The sequence below is a fragment of the Manacus candei genome, unplaced genomic scaffold (genome assembly GCF_025592945.1).
Source record: "Manacus candei isolate 608988 ecotype Guabito, Panama unplaced genomic scaffold, ASM2559294v1 h1tg000005l, whole genome shotgun sequence".
NCBI lineage: Eukaryota > Metazoa > Chordata > Aves > Passeriformes > Pipridae > Manacus > Manacus candei.
The window spans coordinates 10550270-10568827 of NW_026138053.1; the positions used below are offsets into that span (position 1 = coordinate 10550270).

At 38.6% G+C, this 18558-nt stretch overlaps 1 protein-coding gene across 13 annotated transcripts in view; it reads left to right on the forward strand.

Annotated features, from left to right (window-relative positions):
• Nucleotides 1-18558, forward strand: part of LRRC7 (leucine rich repeat containing 7) — a 372813-nt gene that overhangs the window by 117122 nt on the left and 237133 nt on the right. For 12 of the 13 annotated variants that reach the window (XR_007906308.1, XR_007906304.1, XR_007906305.1 and 9 more), the window contains 5 exons: nucleotides 943-999; nucleotides 11589-11652; nucleotides 14475-14549; nucleotides 15227-15371; nucleotides 16282-16354. Coding sequence is in view for 8 of the 13 variants with exons in the window: in XM_051797788.1 (XP_051653748.1) it covers nucleotides 943-999; nucleotides 11589-11652; nucleotides 14475-14549; nucleotides 15227-15371; nucleotides 16282-16354 (414 nt within the window). In the remaining 5 variants the exon portion in view is untranslated. Of the gene's footprint in view, nucleotides 1-942; nucleotides 1000-11588; nucleotides 11653-14474; nucleotides 14550-15226; nucleotides 15372-16281; nucleotides 16355-18558 lie in introns of those variants that run through there. The other variant, XM_051797842.1, reaches the window with a different exon arrangement.

Genomic DNA, 18558 nt, shown 5'->3' on the forward strand with positions numbered 1-18558 from the left:
TTAGATAAGGACAAAGCAGAGGTGGTGGAATTCAAAGTTGACCCAATTTGCCATAAAAGGGGGCAGGAGGAGCTGGTGGATCCCTACCCTGCCCAACTGTGACAGAAATGGGGAGTTTATTCCACATGATGAAGGTGATGGTTGGCCTTTCTGCCCCTGGACTGTCCACCTGGCCACAGAGCTCAGAAGACAAAAGATGAACAGAGAAAATATTTGGCATTGTTACAGAATTCACCTAATACCAGTTTTATACTTATCCGTCCTGTATATTTTATGGTTCAAGTGGGAACACCAACCCAGCACTCTAAAACTAATCCTAAGGCTGTAAGTGATGTTGGTCTGCTCAAACCTGGGGAAATCAAGTGCTGCTTTAGCACAGACCTGGCCCTGACCCAGAGCTGAGCCTGGCTGGAATATACCAGCTTTTCACAGTAACTCTAAACTATTTTATTAATGACTTGAGCAAAGTAAACAGAGTAAAATTTCATTTCTCTCAAGCATTTCCAGGTTTACTGAAGGATAAAAAACAACTGCTCTTCAGTTCACAAGTTCCTTTGAAATTTTCTGCGAATTCTACAACCCCTCACAGGTCTCCTTTTAATTTACAGTATTTTTAGCAGAAGTAGGACATGTGCTGAGTGTTGGTATGAATTAGAACCTACACACAACAGCCCTTCCAAACTCCATTGTGCTATTAGGTGAATTCTGTCAAAGCTTTTCAGAAGAGTTCTGCTGAGGACAGAAATGTCCTGCCTGAGTGTGTCTGTCCTTACATGAAATTATTTGGTTCTGAACACATTTTGTACCCCAGAAGAACTGGACATTGGACTGTACTGCATGAAACAGACTCTTCCTTTATTGAAATAAGTAATTTTAAATCATTCCTATGGATGCCTGAACTAATTCACTGAATGAACTCATTATTTTTTATCCTATTTCTAGGCTTGTCAAATTGCGAATTTTGGAGTTAAGAGAAAACCACTTGAAAACTCTACCAAAGTAAGTGATGGAATATTTACATTTATTCACCTGGAATTGCCAAAAGTGCAAAATATTTGTATTTGCAGCAATGCAATGGTGTAGTTTCTGTTAAGAGTGTATTTTTTTTTACATGTTTTAAAGAAATTTTAGTGAAGGGTTTTAGCAAAAAGCAAAGATCTGTGATTCTGTGACATGGCGGAAGATGGATCCTGTACATTAACTGAGTGTAAATCAATGGCCAAAATCTACAATGTGACATTTTAAGATAAATAAATAAAATTGAAAAGTAACAAATGAGAGAACCCTGGTCAGTGATGATATGACTGTTTTCCAGTAATTAATCTGATATGTTGAAAACACTCTGTGTAACCTGATAGAATGCTGGTTTGAACAGAATTTAAATGGTTTTGGTGCTTTTCAGAACAATTAAAAAGCCTGCATCGGCAGGATATGGAGGAAGTATCAATTTGCTGGTGTTTCTTGGTGCTGTTTACAAAAAAAGAAAGGAAGTTTCTATAATTTGTTGCTGGAATTTGACCAACATTTCAATGGTTTTGAAAAGGAAATGGTAAAGAACTGAACAATAAATCTCTACCCCTCCCATGCTGCACTGCATAAAACAGGGACTTTGCTTTTCTGTCCAGACTAGAATTATGTAATTGTTTTCTGGAAGAGGGATCCTCACCAATGGAAAAATATCCATGGATTTGGAGCTTGTTAGAAAGGAGTTTAATGCCTCAGTTTGGAACTCCAATGCACTTCTGGATGTTCCCATTTTCTGCCAGCGCCACTTTCTCTGCATAAAATACTTCTGCATGTACAGTTTTAACCTACTGAAAATATCTGTATGTTCAGCCTGTAGATCTTCCTAATACTCTTCCATAAAATCAGTAATTTATTTCCCCTCTATGTGGTTTGATCAAAGATTATCCTTGACGCCGGTTTCCAGGATCTTCTGAGCAGTTAGAAATACTCGGAACTGTCTGGCCAATATTGCAATTAATTTGTAGTATTTTAGTAAAGCTTTAATTTATACAACAAGATTAGATTTTATTTTTTTTCTCTTGAACTCTTCAGAGCTTTTGGGAGATTCTGGCCAAGTTATGTGCTTGATGACTCTCACTCTGCTGGTAGCAGAGCCTGTCCTTGGAGAAGTGCACTCTGGCTTTCTGCTCGTAAAACTCAACCTAGTCCAGAATTAACCCAACCCCAGACTGAAATTACCAGTTTTCCCAATTTTTGTGGACAAACATTCCTGAGCATTCCATAAGCAAAGCTCAGAGCTGTTCCCTGCTAATGAACTTTGTTGTCCCTGCTGGCATGAGGAGGGTCTGTGGTTTTGTCAATTATTACAGTAATTGAACTAAATCCCCAATTATTCAACAAAATCTAGTAGCTAAATTTACGTCTTAGTTGGAAAAAGAAAGTTCTAAGAACATTTCCAACAGAAGCTTTTAATCTATCCAACAGTTGTGTTTAAGCCTGACCTGGTTCCAGGCCTAAGGAAACTTGTTAACTTGCTTGAATTTTGTATTTTCTAAGAACAGACTCTGTCATAAACATTCATTGCTCTTCACATCAAGAGATGTCAGCAGACCCCGCCACTCCCAAACTGAATGTTTTTGGATGTTGCTGAACTCCTGAGAGCAATCAAGAGTGTTTCATATCTCAGGACAAACTCAGAAACTCCCTGTGCTGTTGATTGTTTCAGGTTTAGAGTGTTTCAAAGATCTTTGAGGACATTATAGCACTTGGATCTCATCTCTTAGAGCTGTTTGGGCAGAGGAAAACACCTTTGCAGGGTTCTGGGGGATTTCTTTCAGTAGACATTTGGAAAATTGAAAAATTGTAGGAACCTCATTTGTTGCTGGTGAGTCACCAGTGTCTTAGAGCCTGGAGGGGCTGTAATTGTGAGAAAATACCTGTATTTGCTGGGTGACTCACTGGTGCCCAACTGGAGCTGTGGCTTCTCAGCTCCTCTCTGGTTTTCTGGACAGTAGGAATTACAGCTCTGTTTTTTCTGCATGTTAGGAAATGATGTCCAATGGAGACATTCCCAAAGGTGTGAGTCCCTGGCACCTGATGTTAGGGAAAACCAGGATTTCTCTTGGTCTTCAGCTACTGCTCAGAATTAATTTGGCTTGTGAGGAGTAAAAATTTAATATCTCAAGTACAGCCTCTAAAATTGGCAGAATTAAGTAATTCTGAAGGTGAAAGCATTTAAAAAGTGGGTGAAATTTAATAGCACAGTTACAAGGTCATGTCCTGAGGGACTAACAGAGATTTTTGATACATGAGGAGTTCTTCAGTCAGGAATCAGATTGGGAAAAAAAGATGTGAATGTAAAATGTCTGAGTCATTGATCTGGGAGAGCCTCAATAGGGCCAAATGCTCTTTATCAGAGTGTTTTCACTCTGACAAAGAAACCCTTGGGACATGGGAGAAAAAAGAGGGAGGTGTCATTTGGGAAAGCTCCAGATGGAATGGAGATGGGGAAGAGTTAAGCAGGTCCTAATCTGGTAGGAAAAATAATGGATGTGCAGTGTTATATGGAATATATTCATATATATATTTAATATATTTTATTAAAAATGGTGTTACTTAAGCTGAAAAAAACTGAAGTCAAGGGGAGATATATCAGTGTTTGTCTCTGCACACACTGACCATGTATCAGGTTATGGAGTAAACTGGTTTTGGGGTAAAATGGTTAATGGGTATACTAGTTATTGGATAAAAGAGTTATTGGGTAAACTGGTTATGGGATGAAATAATAATGAATAACTGGTAAATGGGATGAAATAATTCAGAAATGTTAAGTTTTTATCAGAAATTACATAATTACATTGTGAGGTTCTTTGTGTGGCTCAGCACTTTGACATTCCTTTGCAGGCATTTGCATGTGTCATTCTGTTCTTGTTGGTTTAAATAAGCATTTTTCTGAAATATTCTGATTTTGCCATTAGCTGGGTCCCCTTGGTTTGCTTTGTCTTGGTGCAACCTTCCTGCTTTCCAAAATATTTCATACCTGTGGTTTTACTCCTGATTTGAGTCAGGAAGAAAAGGACTTTATGGATAAGAAAATGATGATGATAATAATGATGATGGCGATAAAGGTGGAGAGTTTTTTTCCTTTCATTAAAATTAGCCATTTTATCTTGATCTGGTTTCAGACTTAAAATATAAACCAATGTTTTTAATTCTTGATTGCACATTTTTAGGTTCTGATTGTAACAAAACCATGTGAAAATAGAGGCTGTGTTTTAGCCACACAGTTTTATTTCTGAGACTTGCTGCTTATTATTTTTGCTGTCAGAATGCAGACTCTCCTTGGACAATCATTCTCTGATCTTACCTGTTGTAGGCAATAAAATATCAGATCAGTATTTTCTACTTTGCCTTTTTCTCCAAACACCTCCAATTGTGAGGAATCTCTGAGCTTTTGCTGCCACTATTTATGTCAAAACAGGATTTCTGTGCATTCAAGTGCCACAAAAAGTCTATGAAAAATAAATGTTGCTATTTTCTAGAATATTTTACTGTCAATGCTCAAATATCTTCCTTGATAAAGGGCATTAGATGAGTTTTCTTCTAATAATTCCAAAGCACAGGTCAGTTTCATTTAAAGTTTGCCATTAAAATTATTTGAAAGAGAGATGGACACAAGAAGGATGCCCTTCATTAAGTTTTTCCTTCTGGATAATGAATTAAGGTGTGAAAACAATATTTTTTTTCAGATATAATTAAAGTATCTGGTTTGGCTTCACAATTATATACTGCAAAAAAAGCTTGGGGGGAAAACACATTTTTCACCCAGAAGAATTTACTCTTATTAAATGTCATGAAATGGGACTTTTTCTATCTTTTGAATTTCAAGTGTACTTTTATTTTTTTCTGTAACTATAACGTGAAAAAAAAAAGACATTTTTCTCTGACATTCTTCCATTTCTTTTTTCCATGTCTTCCCACTTCTTTCCATTTATTTTATTCCCCCCAAATTTACAAATATAAATGTAGAAAGTAAATGCTGGTGGGGAGGATACAGGTTATTTAACAAAGAAATAAGATGGGAACAAGGCAAAGTGGGGGAAGTTTCCTGTTCTTGATGTAATGATCATAAATCTAGATTTATTGAAATTATTTGTAAATCTTATTTATGTTGATTATTTTTTAAAAGTGGTGAGACTGTGTATGAGACTCAACAGATGAAGGTTTCCAAGCAGCAGCATAAAACCTACATAAAAAGGACATGGTGATTTGGTTTTAAAACAATATAAAGTGAATTAGACCAGATTCGTCCTTGGCAGAATAAATCTCAAATAATAGTGGGCGTTTTGCAGAGGTTAAATTTGTGAATTGGAGGTATTTAAACCTGTAGAATTACAATTCTTATACCCTTCTGTAGCTTAGACTTTATTCCAAACTGACAAAATAAACAGAATAATACAGAAATTCCAGAAAGATATTCAGAGATCAAACATATCCCAATGCATTACCTTCCTCCAGATGGGAAATTTGCTGGATAAAAGTGATTATTATTTCCATTAACCTGATAATCGAGTGATAAAAAGCTTCGTTGTGACTTACAAACATCAGTGCCATAACATTTCTATTCCTCACGTCCTTCCCACTCCCCAAATCCCATTTTAGGAAGTAAATTTGCAAAAATCACAAGTTGTCTGAAGTGTGTTGAAGTCAGTGGAACAGGGAATTTAGCTCAGCTCAGAACATGTCCAGGGGATCTAAATCTGGGGGAAAGCTTTGCTTTCTCCTGCTATTTTTTGAACTGCTGTTCCACTTTCTCCCAAGTTTGTGATCAGGATGGAAACTGTTTGGCACACTTTGACTTTACAAATGTGTGCATCGTTCCTGGTGACCTGTTTTCCTCAAATAGCAGCTCTGGCTGAGTTTAATAACTCCTACTCCAGGAGGCTTTACTACCTTGGCACGACGTTATTAAAATATTGGCAATATTTTGATAAGTGACTACTACTATGAATTTTCCCTTTAGGCTTTTTAAAATAAATATATTTGCTGCTCAGAGAAGAGGCTGAAAGATGTGTTATATTGCTTTCCTATTGTAAAAATGCTTTTCCAACTTATATAAGGTTGTCTGAAAAATTGCCTTAATTGTTCTTCATGGAATCGCAGATTGGTTTGGGTTGGAAGGGACCTTAAAGCTCTTCTTGCTCAGAGCAACCTGGTCTGGTGGAAGGTGTGCCTGCCCATGGCAGGGGGTGGAACAAGATGAACTTTGAGGTCCCTTCCAACCCAAACCAGTCTGAGATTCTGGGATTCTATGATTTCTTTTTCAGAAGAGTTTAGATCTGATCAGTGGCACTAAATTTCAGTTAACGGCACAAAGGAGTGGGAGGGGAGAACATTTATAACCGTGGAGAATCATCATAGGCCACCTTCCACTCATTTTGTTCTTAATTATCACAGAACCTTGAGCTCCTCCCAGAATGACCGGGAGCTAAAAACACAAAGAGTTCCTTCTGCCTGTTACTAATGAGATTGGATTTGCTTGTGCTTAGACTCTGTGCTCTGTTTGGTTTATGGTGTGCAAGAAAATGGCTTGTTATATTCAAAACACCTAAAGTTAAGAGTATAATTTCCATTGTATTTGAGTAAACCCAAATCTACAGAGTAAAAGCACCTTCACACAATTCCAGCTGCAGGAGGAGTCAATAGAGAGAAGGTGGCTGAGGGGAACCATTTGGAACAGGGTGGGTTTTACCTACGTGGCCATCAGAGACCTTCTCTTTGTCCTAGCTGGTGTCTGTGTGCCCTGTGTCCCTCTGTGGTGAGAGACTGAGGGGAGACTTCATTGCAGTCACAACTTCCTCGTGAGGGGCAGGCACTGATCTCTGCTCTGTGGGGACCAGGGACAGGACCCCAGGGAATGGCCTGAAGTTGTGTCAGGGCAGGTTTAGGTTGGATCTTAGAAAAAGGTTCTTCCCCCACAGGGTGGTTGGGCACTGAACAGGCTCCCCAGGGCAGTGGTCACAGCACCAAGGCTGCCAGAGCTCCAGGAGTGTTTGGATGATCCTCTGGGGCACCTGGGGTGACTCTTGGTCCTGTGCAGGGCTGAGGGTTGGACTGGATGATCCTTGTAGGTCCCTTCCAACTCAGCAGATTCTGTGACTCTGTGATGCTGTGAAGTTCTTGCAGTGTACCCCTCAGAAGGTCTGTAAAGTCAGCAAGTGGAGAGCCCTAAACCAGTGATCGGTTCCATGGGGTACAACAGGTCACCTTGTTCTGCCCTTTCCCTTGAGCCATGAAAAATCCCCTGTACTGGAAGGCTTTTATTGATGTCATCAGGAAAGAAAAACAATCATGCAAAACTTGATGACTCTCAACTGCCTTTATTCTTCCACATCCAAACCCTGCTGGATGATTGCTTCTGAAAAACTGAGTGTTACGTGTGTCTGAGTAAATGCCAGTGATCATTAGTTCTTCATCACAATTGCATTTTCCTACTCAGTGAGTTCTTTTATGAACCAGTAATCTTTGCTTTTCCTATTGAAATACATGTGTAGGTTATATTCACTAGTTATCTTCAGTATTTATGCTTTGTAGCCATATTTTAGACCTTTTCCATGTTTGTCCCATTTCAGTCCCATTAAAGTTCACAAGCTCCATTTTGACGTTCCTTCCTGGCCTTGGGTTGTGAAACAAATCTTGCCCATATCTGTGATATTTCCTAATTCAACATCATCCCCCTGCCTGCCTGGAACAGGTCTCTGATCAAAAGATCACACTGTGGCCCTGCAGTTTGGTTTTTCCCTTCCCAAGCCACGTGTCCGATAGGAGTCATGGAATCCTTGTTGATGGTGTGGTAGAGCAATTCTCCTTGAGAGCCTGTCCGTGGAGATCTTCCCCATCTTGTAGTCTGAACTACTCCTGGAGAAGAAGAAATCAACCGTCCTTCTGCCTAGAACTACACACAGATATTTCTGCTCTGTCATTCCGAGGTGCTCTTTGCTCTCTCCAACCACTCCCATCCCACTTCCTCAATTAAGATGCAGATAGTTACTGAGTCAGGACATTTTTCATCTCAGATTCCTCCTTACCTTTTCTAACACATCCCTATTTATCTCTCTGGCTTTTCCTTTAGAAATAAGCCTGGGTTTGATGTGTGTTCACACTGCCTTCAGGCCATGTTTCAGAAAAAAGAAGAATCAAAAGGACTGCGAAATAAGGAACCTGTGTTGAGAGGAGAATTCTTTAACTCTTGTTTTTTTGGCTTGGCTGTTTCTGTCAACTTTTAATCATCAGATATTCCTTAACACTGTTTCAGCTTGGCTCATCCCTGTTAATTATTCAGCACCTTAAGTTAGATCTTTGTCCTGGTCTCTGGCAAAGAAAGTGGGAAAAAAGGGCTAAAACTGCATTTTCGGTCTCTCTTTATGTTTGTTCATTTCATGTGAAAGGAGCCCATAAAAGCATAAAGCATGTGCGGAATTCCTTAGAAATATGAATAATATATTGTATATCCTGATGAAACATTGATTATTTTTGGTCAGCTTTTAGTATGGAAACCTTGGGCTACTTTTTCTCGGTCTTCAGGATGGTGGGGACACAGATACCAAGTCCTGTAAAATGACCCAAGTCATTTTGTATTGATTTAATAACCTGGTGGACTCCCCATCCCTGGAAGGGTTCAAAACATGGGTGGATGTGGCCCTTGAGGACATGGTTAGTGATGAACATGGTGGTGGGGCAGCTTGATGGTTGGACTTGATGATCTTAAAGGTCTTTTCCAGCCTTAACGATTTCATGATTTTTTTATTTTAGATATTTTCTCTCTTGGGTATTTCAGTTGTGTAAGTTCTTGTATCCTCAAAATCAGCTTTTAAATTCACTCTGTTATTTTGAAGGCTGGATAATAGATTCATTGCTTCATGACAGATTAATTTATACCCTTGGTCCTTAGCTTTATATCATACTTGCTTTATATTCTATAAGTTATATAAATTATCTTGAGATTCACTCAAAACTGAGGGGTTTTTTTTAAGCTGTTGCATGATGTATAAACAGCTCTTTGTGCTTGGATCATGTGATGCTTTAGCCCTGGTTAAGATTTAACTCCTCTGCAACAGGTAAATTATTAAATATTAATTTTACAAAGTACTTCCAAACCAACTAATTGATGAATTTAAAGTTACATTGCAAAGTTTAAAATACTGAAACTAAGAGGCTCCTCTGTTCCAACAATTTGGGAAGAAAGGTTTTTGTGGACAACAAAAATGTGAGAAAATATTATTTGAGATGAGCACAGCAGCTAATCCAGCACTGGCAATGGATTTGCCTCATTTACTTTTTATTTCTTCAGAAAATAATGTCACAAATTCTAATGGAAAAGGAATTCTGTGAGTTGCTACCCAAAGAAATAATGTGTGTGACCCTTAGAACCTCCTCAGTCCCAGCTCTGTAGCAGAAGCTCCTGTTTGATGTTGCCTATTCCATTGTATAAATGACATTTTTTTTGTGGAAATCCAATCATGTCTCTGACTTGTGAAGTTTTACCAATTGGAAGTCCTTTGGTTATTTATGATTACTTTTCTTCACACATGGGAATAACTTGGATGTGATCAGAAGTTTGTGGTTGAAGGTTTCATGCAATCACTATCTCCTGCCTGTCAGGAATAAACAGGATTTTGAGGAGAATCCCATGATTCCATTAAAATAAGTCCTTTGTTTTGCCAGAAAGTCTAAACCGAGGCATTTTCCTGGATATTTAATGTATTTAAAATGTGTAAATAAGTATTTTCTAAATAAGGCAGCAAAACCAAACATGCAAGAAAGTTAAATTAGGCAATTTAGGTGATTACCAGGAATAATACCCCTGAATTGTATCATGGGAGTTATAATTTATGGTTTAGAACTGTTGTGAGCAATGTTAATTTTTCACTAAGTGTTCTTAGTTTCTATGCTGGTTTTTCATGCTTTTGTATTTTTTTAGCACGTTCCATTATTGTGTTTAAAAATAATTTAAATATTCATCTTATTCTGAACCTAATGAGACTTCCATCCTAAGAGCCAGAAATCAGATCTTCTCTGTGTAAGTCCTGAGTGGAGCTACTTATGAATGGAAAAATAGCTCCAAATGTGATACCAGTAAAGATTTATGGGAAATCTTTGGTCAATTTTATCAGCACATTAATTCCATTCCATTACATCTTTTAAATCATGAATATTTAACTGAACATTACTCATAATTGCTCCTTTCCTTATCCACCTTTATAAAATGACCCCACATAAAAAATATAATGAAGCTTTCCCTAAGAAAAATAAAAGTAATTACATGGAAGAGCTAAAAATAGCAGCAGCTGATGGAAAATCTCAGCTAATATTCCACTGGGGACCTTGGCAGTGCTTCATCTTTTGATGGAACCCCAATGAATGGAAATTAATCTGCCTCCACACCAATGTTAGTTTATGCATTGATCAAATAAGTTGGGAAATACATTGGAAAAGAGTGGGAGAAGAAAAAGAAAAATTAACCCATCAGTGAACTGAGTGTGGAGCAGGGCAAGTATCAGCATTAAGCAGCAAATTTATCAGGAATTAATGTGTGTCAGGGTGGCTGTTGGGGCAGGAAGATGAAATGGTGCTGAAATAAAACTGGGCCTGTTTCTGGATGTTTCCAAACCACCCAATGATCAGCAAAAATTCCGTATTTGTTGTGTTTCGAAGACTCACTTCCCTCTCCTCCTGCAGACTGCCCTTTCTAGTTCGGTGGAGTTTATTTCCCTGTTGTAACATACTAAAAATGAAGTTGCCTTGCCATAAATATGCAGCAGAGCTCCTGTGCAGCCACAGCACAGCCTCATTTTGCCATCATTTAGATGCTAAAACCGGGCTCTGGTTTCCAGTCCCAGCATTTTTGATCATCATTTTTACCTCTGGTGCAAATTGCAGAGATGAAATGGTTGATATTTTAGAGCACAGCAGTTAAGACTATGCTAATTTTTTGATTATGTTTGATTACCTTAGAAGGCCCCTGAACTGCCTCTTGCAGTTAATGCTATATTACTTAATTAATTATTTTTATCCTCTTTTTTTACCAAACCTAGTGTGATATTTAGACCACTTTGGTCCACCAGGGCTTAAAAGAGAAATTCTGCTCTAGTGGTAAAACCCTGTCCCAGTTTTGTTCATGGAAACAAAGGCAGTGATTGATATATTTACTTTGAACTCCATTAAATTTGAACCTCAGAGCAGTGGAGGGCCTAGCTCAGGCCATGAAGAGCCAAACCACTCTCTAGTTATAAAAAAGTTAATCACAAATGTATGAATCTGAATCAAAAAGCCACTTTTTATATTGTATTTCATTTCAATTACTTATAAACTTAACAAGGGTCATTTTCCTTGAGAAACTATACAAAATTCTACCAAGATTCTGTTTATTTTTACACTGAAACAACTGTTGCTTTTTAGTTCAAGGATGGAATATATTGTTCAAATTTGCATCATCAGCATCAAACTGGTGTAATTCTTTTTACCAGAACAGTATCATTGCAGCTTTATCTTCATCCAAGCAAAATTTGACTGACATTTTGCAAGTTAAAATCTCATTTTAGATATTTCCTAATCTCTTACAGGTCAATGCACAAACTGACTCAGCTGGAGAGACTTGATCTGGGCAATAATGAATTCTCTGAACTGGTAAGAAACACAGCATTTTTGTACAGAAAACCTGTGAGGTTTGGATGCTCTGTTGGTGGGACATTGAACTTTTAGTGGAAAGGCTTTGCTGGATTGTGGCCACAGGCGAGGGACACGTGTCCTTGTGGAATAGAAGGTTCCTGAGGTGAATGTTGATGTCAGAATATGCTTCATCTCCATCAGGCTTCTGCAGTTCAGGTCAAGGTCACAGAGGATTCTCCCTCTGAGGAGATTGTTACTCCTGGGATACTTCACTAGTCATGAATTGAGGATCTCAACAATTTTTTGCATCAATTATGTATTAATTTCTTAATAGCTATCATTATATCTTATATAATTGATATCTTACATCAAACATTAGAAATAGCTGTTACTAATTATTAGAAATTCCTATTAACAATTTTTAGAGAAGCTGTGTCTGCCCCATCCCTGGAAATGTCCAAGGCCAGATTGGACAGGGCTTGGAGCAACCTGGGATAGTGGAAGGTGTTCCTGCCCATGTCAGGGGCTGGGACAGGATGATCATTAAGGTCCCTCCCTGCCCAAACCACTCTGTAGTTCTGTTATCTCACCCTTGCAGGAATGCCATAGGAAAAGTGGTACTAATTTAAATCAAACATGAACAAAAGGATAAAAAGGCCCTGTTTTCATGGATTCTGAAAATCTGATTTGGATTTCAATAGAAACTTCCTTTTTTGAGAGAAAAATGTTCCCTGGAGCTGTGGTGGTGTGGGAGAGGTTAATTTCTTTGACATCCTGGGACTGTTTTGCCCTGGAAGAACCTGTGCAGCCAAACTGGAGCCACAGGCACAGGGTTAACTTCAAAACTGAAGTAATTCTGTTCATTCATTTTGCTGGAAACAAGATGACACAAATCATGGGGTTCCTGGAATAGAAACTGTCACTTCCTGAAGAGCAGCTGTATCCAGGTGACTTCATGTAATCAAGGGAGGGAAGAGGCAACTCATGTCCTGGGGCTCTGGGAGCTGTAAATCCCAAGGAATGGGACATAGCTTTTACATCTGAGGGGGTTTTAGACCCTTCTTTTGACATTTGAAGGGTCAAAAACTGGCACCAGGCAGATGATGAGCAGCAGTGACAGCTGGAAAGGAAACAGGAAAAGGTAGGGAGAAAAGGAAAATGTAAGAGGATAAAATGTAATATATTTTTAATTGAAGATTAATGTCAGTCTTTAATTCAGACTTGATCCTGGGAAGCATTTCTGTACCAAGAGGGTGGTCAGAGCCTGAAACAGGATTCCTGGAGAGAGGGGGTTGATGCCCCAAGCCTGGCAGGGATTAAGGGGCATTTGGGGAATTCCATTATTAAAGTTTTGGTCAGACTGAATCGGTCAGGAGTGGATGGTCATTCCAGCTGAGTTTATTAAGACCCTTCCAATTCATTCCTATTCACACTCTTCTCTACTCTATTCCAATTGCGGCAATCTATGTGGAAAATGAAAATGTTCTTCAAAAAGACATCAACTGAAGCATTTCTAACAGAGACAAATAAGTTTTTAATATCAAAACGTCTCATCTGGGTCCTGGTGAACCATAAAGTGCCATAATCCAGGGTACACCATAAATTCCATAATAATGGTAAATTATAATCCATGCTCAAGGAATTTCACCTCAAACTGTGCTATGTCCAGCACAGGAATAGGCTGTTCCCTCTGAGAAAGGTGTCTGTTAATGAGAGGAGTTTAAAAGCAAATTGAAATTGAGAGGGAAAATTATGATTATCCATAATGACCTGAGTCAGTGAACACTCTGGAGGAATAAAGAAACATTAATCAGCACAGGAAAAAATAGTATAAAATAACCATTAATCAATTTAGCCTGGAAATGAGAAATGGATTTAATCATAGAAGGACAACAGAATTTCAGTAGAATTAGCAGAGGCAAAATAAATAATGTTTAAATTGTTAACTAATAGTTTTTTAATGGAAACACATCGTGTGGCAATGTGGAAAACTGAGCGATTGAGCTCCGCTGCTGAGCAGGTTTATTGTTACCTGATGAGGCATCAGGCACTTCTCCTGCCTGGAAAAGTGAAAAATCACATTTCTCTTGGGAGTGACAACATTGCAAAACACTCAGACCACATGGGATAATTGGAGATCTCTTTAAAGGTCTAGTGGTGCTGGGCAGAGGTATTTGTTCTGGCTGTGTTGAGATAACTCCAGGGCAGTTGTACCACAGGCCTTTAAAATGCTTGAACCTGGTTTAGTCAGGACCAAATGGAATATTTAGTACCAGTTTCTGGTCTTAAAAATATCTCTACACCTTGATAAAGGAAAACAAGTTGGAAGTCCTGATTTGCTGTGGAAAGTGTTTCATCAGAAAGGAAAACGCTGCTTAGGCTGAAAGCTGGGAGTATTTGGGACCTGATAATTCCTGGTTTTCCCAGCTCTAAGGAGTCAGAAATGATCTGGGGAATTGCCTATTTCAGCTTCTCTCATTAAGATCTTGTAGTTTTGAAAAGAGTAAAACAGATTAAATTTAATATTGCGATTTTAAGACACACCATGATTGTGACTCCTGAGTGTGACAACTGCAGACATCAACTCTCCTAGCAAGTTCTCCTTGGGATTCAGTTCTTTTCCAAAGCATTCTTGTATTTTACGAGTTTTGCAAAAGAACATCAGTGGTTAAATTAAATGAGTGAGCTGTTCCTGTCATTAAATATCTGAAAGGCTGATGTGTGTTATAAAAACCAAAGGAAAGTGAAGAGGGAATCTTTTTACACCAAAAATTGATTTATATTTAACTGAAAAACCACTGCTATATGTAACTGTCCGTAATTATATATTTTTTTCTCAGCCTGAGGTTCTCGAACAAATTCAGAATCTAAAGGAACTGTGGATGGACAATAATTCTTTGCAAGTGCTTCCTGGGGTATGGACATTTATTCTTTGTAATTGAATTATCGTGTTATGTAGTGACCTATTTACCTGGCAGTAAATGAGCATTTTCTTGCATGGGGGCACAGTCCTTCTGCACAGTCCTTAATTATAACCCAGAAATAAAAGTTACATGATAATGTCTAAATATTCAACACAGAAAATCTTCATCTCTTTGGTGGGGCTGCAAATGAGATGGGAATTTTGAGTGAATATCCCTTCAATCCATGTCCAAATGGAGAAATAATACAACTATATCACCAGGAACTCAGTTTTTCAGCAGATTTCATGAATCTGGAGCACATTAATTAGCAGTAAAAGTTAAGTGATAATGTCTAAATGTTCGACATGGACAAGCTTCACTTCCTTGGTGGAGCTTCCATCAGATGAAAATTTTCAGTGAATATCCCTTGGATCTGTGTCCAGATGGAGAAATAATACAACTGTATGGTCAGGAACTCAAATATGCATCAGATTTAATGAATCTGGAGCACACTAATTGGTTTGGGGTGTTTGGTGCAGCTCCTGAAGGGGAGGCTGGGACCACCTTGGTCCTGCCTTGTAAAGGTGCCGAGATAATTGAACAGAACCTGTATCACTCTTGTTTGTCTCTAATTAACTTAGCAACTGGTGTGTGTCTGTCCAAGTAACTCTTTCTCACGTGCTATTAAGTCTATAGGGAAGTTAAAACAGCTCGTGTACCTGGATGTGTCCAAAAACAGGATAGAAACTGTGGATTTGGACATCTCGGGATGTGAAGGGCTTGAGGATCTCCTGTTGTCATCCAACATGCTGCAGCAGCTGCCAGATTCCATTGGTGAGAAAAGCTCAGGGATTCTTGTAAACTTTTCCACCTGAAAATTTAATTTATATGTATTTTTTTGGTAATTATAAGACTTTATAATCGTGGCCCAAGAACTGACATTAAATCCTAAAGGAGGCACAAACATCTGTGTGTGGACAGTCCCTAGAGACCATTTGGTAAAGTCAGGAACAAAAATCCCTGGCTAGAAAGTATTGATTTTTCTAGTTTGCTATTTTAAGGAAAATAAGTGAAGAAGGCTACAAGTGATCTAAATTTCAAAGTATGAGAGTGATGGGGGGAAATTGCTGCTCTGAGTTACAGCAGTAAAAAAGAAATAGTTCAAACTATTAATTATCTTTTTTTGACTGTTTCATGCATAGAACTTCAGATTTTTTTAGGATATATAGAAATTCTGGAAGCCAAGTGCTTGTAGGCACATCTGGATCTCTCATTTCAGTGTTGATCCCTCATATTTTCTTTTCAACTTCCCTTTGAACTGTTAAACAGGACTGGCATTTGATTAATTAATAAAGAAAAAATTATTAATAAAGAAAATTATCTATTAAGACATTAATAGATAATTAGAAATCTACTCTTCCTGCATAGGTAAGATAGTATTATTTTTATTGCTTTATATTTTTATAAAGATATTATTGTTTTATTAATATTTATATTATTATCTATTTTTACATTATTTTTCAAGGCCACAGAAATACACCTAATATTTCTCTTGCAATTCAGCTTAACTTTTAATCAGGACTTTATTTTGATTAAAAAAACATGTCCTATACACAGATATTCTCTAAAATCCAGACCTGAGTTATTCAGTGTTAGAAATTGTTAGGGTTTTAGCACATGGGAGATTATAGAAAATATTAATGTCAAATATTTTTCTACTACTTTTTCCCCACCTGTTCTCTAGGGCTGTTGAAGAGGCTGACAACTCTGAAAGTAGATGACAACCAGCTCACAATTCTGCCCAATGCCATTGGAAAGTGCGTATGAGATTAATGTGATTTTCAACGTTAAGTAAAATGTGTTTTCTCTTCTGCTTTTTTCCCTTCTGTTTTTGTTTTAAATATAAAATAAGACAAAGATATCCTGAATTATAAAATAATTCAAATTTTATAAATAAATTTGCAGATAATTTTAAAATGCCTCCTAACACCCAGTTTAAAACATTGAAATTTGGAGTACCACTATTACTTCTGTGGGTTTATACTGGTGTGAGGGATAAAAAGGCAAAATATATTATATTTTCCAAGAAAAAGGCTACTTTTCTGTGTGAATCACTCGCAATTTAGATGATTAGAGCAGAAAAAGTAGAAGAAATAGGAGTATTTGGGGGAAATATGTCTGTTCCCATGGCAACAGCCTGAGGCTGGTGTGGGAAGGAGACGCTGCAACCCTTGTTCATGTGGAGATTTCTTAAAATATTCCAGTGGTCCCAATGGAACAGCCATGAAAATTTCATGGGGATGGGGCAGGATCGAAGTATTTCCTGCAGCTGGGGCAGGATCCTGTCGTTAATTGGTTGTGAGAAGCACTAATGGTTCCCTTTAGCTCTCGTGGGCTCAGCTAGGACACGGCTCCCTGGCTTATCCTGCTGAGGGCCTGGACCTCTTTGATCACCAAAATCTGCCATTTATTGTCAAACTTGGGGTGATGCCACTGTGTTCCTAAGGATGGAATCAGGGGATTCTTCGTATGGGTTCCCACTCCACATTCCTTCTGGCAGAACATATCCTTAATATTGGTACTTTTATAGGGTGCCTCTTCCTCTGCATATTTTGCTTCTGAAATTCTATATAAACTGATATTTGGGAAAAAAAATCAGAGTTCCTTGTCCATGGCTGCCTTCTCCAGGTGTGGCACCAGACTTTGCATCCTCCCCAGGGCACCAGTGTTGATGCAGCAGAGACAAAGCTGTGCCAGGGGAAGTTCAGGTTGGACATCAGGAGGCCAACTGTGCCACACACTTTATAGCAACCAGTTCGTAGAATCCCAGACTGGTTTGGGTTGGAGGGACCTTAAAGCTCATCCTGTCCCACCCCCTGCCATGGGCAGGGACACCTTCCACTAGCCCAGGTTGCTCCAAGCCCTGTCCAACCTGGCTATTTCAATAAAAACTTAGCTGTTGTGCCATTTGGGAAAAATAAGCCAAATTTGTGAACTATTTCAGCTGCAACCACTGACAGCCCAGGTTGGCTCAACCTTCTGTAGTTTTTATAATGTCTCCAGATTTATGGAATATTCATGGAGAGCATTAAAAGGTGCTGATGTGAATCACTAAAGGACAAATCTTTGCTACTCAAATCATTGTGTTGCAGTACATTCTGATGAGCAGTGAAAGCTCATAAGGCTCAAAGCTCTACTGGATGCTGCAAAAAGGTTGATCTAATGTTTAACTTTAACAGTTTTGGGGGTCAGTTTCTAAAACCTTCTAAAACTTTTCTTTTTTGCTGGATTGCTCAAATTGAAGGAACCCCCGTTTTTTAACCTAATATCTGTTCAGTATTGTTTGTCTTGGAACCTTAATTATATTTTTAAAGACATAACTGCTACTCTAAGGTGGAAATGCAGAGCAGAGGCTGATCATCTGATATTAAATGTTATTTGAGAGCGACTGGTTGTGCTTTTTCAATGAAGCGCTCCCTCTCTAACAAGGACAGTGTCTCCCACATCAAAAGGAACTTGGCTTTCTCTGACTCATCCCTTTGGATAGTTTTCTACTGAGTCTCTTTCTCCTAAATACTGGTGGCAGTGCCTACCACAGAGCCTGTTACTGTCACACAGGGATTAACAATGTGGAGGAGGGAATGCTCCCTCCAGGGACCAATTTCTCCATGAGATGCAGAGCATTTCAACTCTGGTGCTGGTGGGGACCCACCACCCTCGTTTTTGGAACTCTTGTTCAAAGGACAAGCCTGTGGTGGCATTCAGAGTGTGGCCCTGTGCAGTAGACCCATTGTAATAAAACATTCCACACAAAATCAGTGATTCCTACTGATTAAGTTACTAAATTAGAGCCAAAGGCTGGAGATGTTCTCTGCAGGACCTGAGGGAATGCCCTGTGTGGGTGGGAAGGTACCAGGAGGGAAGTCACGAAAGAGGGGTGCAGTGTGTTCTGTTAGAGGAGTGTTTTGTGTCCAGTCCATGCCACATCTGTCTGTACCACATGCTGCAAATGGCAAAGTAA